This window comes from Dromaius novaehollandiae, chromosome 15, assembly GCF_036370855.1.
Source record: "Dromaius novaehollandiae isolate bDroNov1 chromosome 15, bDroNov1.hap1, whole genome shotgun sequence".
Classification (NCBI taxonomy): domain Eukaryota; kingdom Metazoa; phylum Chordata; class Aves; order Casuariiformes; family Dromaiidae; genus Dromaius; species Dromaius novaehollandiae.
Genome location: NC_088112.1, coordinates 9,149,003 through 9,155,002, shown reverse-complemented (window position 1 = coordinate 9,155,002; position 6,000 = coordinate 9,149,003). Strand labels below are relative to the sequence as shown.

At 49.9% G+C, this 6,000-nt stretch overlaps 1 protein-coding gene across 4 annotated transcripts in view; it reads left to right on the top strand.

The window, feature by feature from the left end:
- Positions 1-377: 377 nt before the first annotated feature.
- Positions 378-6,000, top strand: part of GABRA1 (gamma-aminobutyric acid type A receptor subunit alpha1) — a 44,940-nt gene continuing 39,317 nt past the window's right edge. The window contains exons 1-2 of one of the 4 annotated variants that reach the window (XM_064520852.1): positions 378-482; positions 3,968-4,055. In XM_064520852.1, the coding sequence (XP_064376922.1) occupies positions 416-482; positions 3,968-4,055 (155 nt within the window). In that variant the 5' untranslated portion in view covers positions 378-415. Of the gene's footprint in view, positions 483-1,366; positions 1,455-1,582; positions 1,666-1,824; positions 1,927-3,967; positions 4,056-6,000 lie in introns of those variants that run through there. The other 3 variants (XM_026117473.2, XM_026117482.2, XM_026117492.2) reach the window with 3 other exon arrangements.

Below are 6,000 nucleotides of genomic sequence, written 5' to 3'. Positions count from 1 at the left end.
CGGAGACGTCAGGAAACTATGCGAAAAGTCCACTGTCGATGTCTAACACAATGCGTGGCTATTCAATGCTGATCGTAACGATCGGGGGGAACTTAGTGCACCACAGACGCTGGCAAACAAAATCTCTATTTTCCTTGTGCTTAGAGAAGTCATTGCAGCGTTCAGAGTGTTGTAAGTCAGGCATTTATCCAAAATGCCTGCCACCTTGGAAGTGCCTGCCAGCCTTAGCTATGAATGTCATTGGCTTGTTGGGTTAAGTCAAACCCTTCTTGCACTATTACAAAGACAAACAAACAGTGTATTTTGGGAAGACGTGCAGAATGTGCAGTATTTCATTGAAAAATGTGGATAAAGCTTGCAAAAGATAGTTTTCTGGAGACATAGGGACCCAACTCTGGTAGCTCTGACAAAACACATGGATCTTGACCTCCCTTGGAGCAGCATCACAGGAGGGCACCCAAACCGGACTGACGATGGCACAGGTGGGCGAAAGGGGCAGCCGAGGCCCCTGAACGCGCTGGGCCTGTGCCTGTGGCGGCCGGGCTGCCGCCGCGGGAGGTGCGCGCAGGCAAAGCCGCGGGAAGCCGGGGCGGCGGGGCCCTGTGCCGGGCTCCCGCGCACCTGCCGCCCCCGCCGCCCCTCGCCTCCCGCAGGGGGCCGGGGTCCCGCCGGGGCTGCGGGGCGGCTGACGGGGCCTGACCCCGGCGAGGGGCGGGCAGGGCCCCGCGCCCCGGAGCGTCGCGCCGGAGCAGGAGCTCCAGGGGGGCCGGCGGGGAGGGCAGCGCCGCAGCCGAAGCCTCCAGCGAAGCCCCTGCGCCGTCCGGAGCGACACTGCTCTGTGCAAACCTGTGTGTCCTCCTCCCCGCAAAAAACCCGTGTGTGACTGTGCAGGAGATCCACCAGGTCCTGGAGCCCATTCCCTATGAGTGTCCCCCCAAAACGCACGTTACCTGCGTTTAATTACGATTGCAAAGCAGCCCCGGCTACGACCCTGCCGCTATAGGTGTGCAGGGTCTCGGGGCGCACGCACGCACTGCTGCATCCTCCACGACTCCTGCCAGCCTTTATTCATGATTACGCCGTGATTAAATATTTGATCAAAGGTTGAGCGGTAACGTGTATCGGTTGTATTTTTAATGCACGGCCCCCAAAATAGCCTGTTTTGTAAACTGCAAAGTGTGAAAAGCTTCGCAGCGCAGCCTGCTGCCCCCGCCGCCCAGCCTCCCCCCGGCCAGCAATAACGCTGCAGACTGTAGAAGGATTTGAGTCTGCAGCCAGAAAGGGATTAGGGCGAGAGCACTGGAAGTTAAATTGTGCTGCATATAAAAAATGGGCGGATTGGTCTCTAGATGAGAGCTTGGTACCACCTTCCTTTCTAAAATAAAATCTCTCTGGCATGAAGTCACAGCCTATTTCACATCCGGTTTACCCTGGGACGTATTACTACTGTCTTGGTAAAGAGAAAGCTTTTGTTGTGTAGCCGCGGTCGGAATATCGGGGAGAGAAATTCGGGTGCGAAAGGCGGCGGAGCGGAGCAGCGGCGGCGCCGATGGCCGAGGCGGAGTGAGCGGCGGAGCCGGAGCCGCGCAGCCTCCGCGCGAGCGGGCGGGCGCGCACCCCGGCACAGCCGGCAGCGGCGCCGCGGACCCGCGCCCCGGGGCTCCGGTAAGGGCGGCTGCTCGCGCGCGCACACACACACATAACACGCACGTAACACACACACACGTAACACACACACACACGTAACACACACACACACACGTAACACACACACACACACACACACACACACACACACACACACACACACACACACACACATACACACGCGCGCGCGCGCACCCGCGCACACGCACCCGCCGGGCGCTCCCGGCTGCGGGCACCGTGTCCAGGCGCGCAGGCGGCTCCTTTCCCCGCTCTCCGCAGGTACCGCCGGGTCGGTGGGATTTTTCTTTCTTTTCTTTTTTTTTTTCCCCTGCCCCTCCAGCTTGAAAATCCGCAGCGATCGATGGGCTTTTATTTTGTTTTATTTATTTATTTTTTAACGTGGACTGATTTCAACCGGTCCCTCGGAAAGGGCTTTTGGTGGGGTGGGTTGTTTTTTTTTTTGGTTTATTTATTTATATTTTTTTTCGAGGGAGGCGGTGGGAGGGGTGGCTTTCTCAGGGTGAGGGGGAAATACAAAGTTGAAATGCCGGGAGGAAAACAAGTCTCGATTTGTGCCTCAGAGCAGGGCAAATCTCTCACCAGGGGTCAAAAATGCATCAAAATGCCTCTTTTTTTCCCCCTCTTTTTCCTTCCTTCCCGTGGGCGCCGCTGAAATCGCCCGGCGCGTCCCTCTCGCCCATTTTGAGTGGGGAACTGCCGCTGCCGCCCGGGCGGTGCGGGCTGGGGGAGGCCGGGGGCTCGCTGCTGTCTGGCGCTCCGGGAAAGTCTTTGTTTGCATTTGCTTTTCCCAGCTGCAAGAAACTTTGCTCCTGCAGGATTTAAAACGCCCAGAGGGGGTTATTTAAGCGGGGGGTGGCGGTGGGGGGCGGGCGCGGAGCTCAACAGATCGAGGTAGTTCAGGATAAGGCACTTTCCGCGCCTCGCCCCGAGGATGCTCCGGCAAAGGCAGAAGTTGGCAGGGGCGGGCGAGGGCGGTTTCGGGAGCCCCGGCTGCTGCCGCTGCCGCGGAGGTGCCGAGCCCCGGGCGCCCCGGTGCCGCCGACCCCGCCGCGCTCGGCCGCTCGCCCCGGCGCAGCCCCGCGCAGCGCCGGCTCCCCGTCGTCGCGCCGTGAGCGCGTTAATTCTCTCTCGTTGCTTACACGCCGCTTTGCAACGGGGCTTTATTGATTTCAGTCGTCCCTGAGAGTGTGCAGTGAACTGGGGTAGGTTTGTGGAAAGGTACCACAACGGGGGCGCGCACAGCGCTTCCTTTCCCCAGGCGTTTCGAAGGGGAACCTGGGGGAACATACAGGCTCTCGATGTTGTTTTCCATGTTTAATGTAATGAATGCTAAAAATCGACAGGATTCCAGCACACATATAGATATGTAGAGGGACCTGCAGCATCACCTGGGCAGTCAGTTGAATCTGGAACACTAATTCCACAAATATCAGCTAAACTTTGTATTTTATGGTTTATTGGAAAGCAAAAAAACCCTCACTGCTGGGTTCTGTTACTTTTTACTCAAAGGTAAACTGGGAGTAACTCAGTGAAGTCTGGAGAGAGGACAAGAGATGTTTGGAGAGGAGGAAGAAGCTACTAATGCAAAAACATTTCCTAGCAGCAATCAGAGACTGGCAGAGATTTAGGAGATGGTGTGCAGGTTATCAGCACACCGTTTGATTATAAATTGTGCCCTTTAGCCTGACAAAAATAGTCGTGCACATACTTAGCAGCAGATCACAGAATCAGGATCTGATCATTAGACTCCTTCTGAGACACTAATGTTTCAGGGAAGAAGAGAATAGCAGTGTCTGTAAAACAAAGTTGCTCCCATCACGTTGCGGACCAGCGGGGCTGCGAAGGGAGCCCGGCTCCAGGCAGTCACCCTGCACCAGCGGAGACCTCCAAAGGGCTTGCAAGGACTCGGGCCGGTCCAAGTCAAACAAAAAGCAAATTGCACTTGGTTATTGGGAAATGTCATGGACCCCGCCTGGCCACGTCTTTCAGCACAGGAGGAAAATGAGTAGGAATTTTCACCGAGTTTGGGGACAACCTTAACTCATAACTGTCTTTGTTAAAGTTTGAGAATGATGCAAACAAGAATACACCCTTACCGCAGAACAAGTCCCACTCAAAGCCTCCCTCTCCAAAAGCGGAAGGTCAACAGAGAGCAGACAAGGCCGTGCTCCTTTAGGTTGAGTGACATGAGCTGGAGTGTTGTGAGGTCATTGCCTAACATCAAAGTATCTGCGAATTTGCCTAAATCGGGCTGCTTTTTCCTCCATGTGAGGAGCACTGATGATTATTTTCCTTCTAGTTTCAGAGCCCACCATGAAGAGACTCGTGGTGCTATGCGACTGCCTCTGGGCCTGGAGCCTCCTCCTGAATGCATTGACTGAAAGAAGGTGGGGGAGATATTTTTTAATGCATCAATACATTTTGGGAACCTTTAATTTAATACAGCAGCATAAGACAGAAGTATTGCATAGGCTGCACTACTACTGAGTGTATTGGGGAAAGTTAATCCCTGTTCAAATCCCAGCTAAATCTAAATAAGAGAAGATTGAAAGAAAAACTACAGTTTGTTTGCATAACATTTTTTTTTCAATATTATGAAGAAAACAAAAGCTATCTGAAACAAATTAAAATTAAACCACCTTTTAAACACCTATGCAATCCTTTCGACTCTTAATAATGACTGTTCAGTTCATTCAGTATTTCAGATGGGATGCAAGTTTCTTGAGAGGAAAAAAGTGTAATTAAGAGGGATTTATTTATTTATTTATTTAAGTGCTATTTACTAACCTTATTTTCCCTGAAAGCAGAGGCAAAACCTTAACGTCGCAGTTGGGTCAGGACTGGGTCCAAATTTAGTACCTGTTCTTACAAATCCGAAGGAGCCCTTCCAAGGGAAGGGGGCTGCTTGTCTGAAGAAGAATTTGTAGACACAAAGCCTGTGATAGTTCATATATTGAAAGACCAACTTGCACCAAATCTCTACAGAATATATGTTGAGCTCATGACTGCAGATGAGTATTGGGGTTAGGAGCAATTTGTAACGTACAACACCTCATCTGATAACTAGCAGGTGAGCTAAACACTGTAAATCAGATTGGAGTGTACCTGAAGTAAAGTACTTGCTGTGATTCAAAATTTAGTAAAGGGGCTAGGGAAAGCTCGCAGATGCATTTCCATATTTTAAAAATATTAATGTCCTGGCAATAATGCTACCTCATGACCAAAAAGCAGTAGGAGAGGTTTTGGACTGTCACTAGTGTTCCCTAAAGGATGTGTTTTGTACCTTGATGGCAATAGTGTCTTCTCATGCATTAGCAGCTCCAGCTACACTTATCTCCTGGCTACCTTGCAGAATTTAAACAGAGTGGAGGGCGCAGAGGTCCACCTGCACAGTGCTTCTTCTGAAAAAAAAATAGGAATAATAACAGGTGATTCATGTAGCTGGATTGACATATTGAATAAACATGACATAAAAAAATACTTTTATTTTGATAATATATTGAGAAAACTGGGAATTTAAAGAACTCATTAGATACTTCATCTGGCCTATCCAAAGAATTTTGTGAAAACTTGTTTAGTTACATACATATCTAATACATACATATATATAAACATCTGCATGTGCGTTTTTAATGTGTGAATTAAAATGCATTGGACAAATGTTTAAAAATTATATGGTGTGTCACTATTATAATGACCTGTAGATGGAGTTAGTGCACAGTGTTTTATTATACAGTGGTTTAATATGAAACAACAGTCACATACAGTAACTTTGACATTTTCCTCACCATGTACACACCTTACATAAAATATATCTGGCTTTGAAGCCATTTTGCCACAGTAACTTCCCATGCCTTTACTTCTAGAGGGCTGTTAATTCTTCATTACAAAAAGCAATTGATGAATTAGATAAAATTACTAAAGTCTTTTCATTTATTCTTCTTGTCATAAAAAGACAAACATTCAGACTACTTTAATGAGTGTTTTAATTGAAAAATCACAGTCTGTATGGAATGACAGTATACTTTATTTGTACCTAAATTTTATGTTCGGATTCCTCCTGCTGTGACAATACATCAGTTAAAAGCAGCCATAACAACAGCGCCTTTCACCTCTGAAGCAGTGGTGGGAGGAACAGGTGAAGGCCCTGGGGGATGTGACGCCCGGCCGCAATCAGGGCACGGGACTGTGGCCCTTCGGCACCTGCTGCCTCTAGTCCTGCCTCGTGCGCCTCGCCTGCAAACGTGCCCCTGTATCCGCCTCTAGACTCACTGAAGTGTTTTTATATCCTTCTGGCACTTTAACCCTGGTGACCTTCTGCTATCCTTGAGA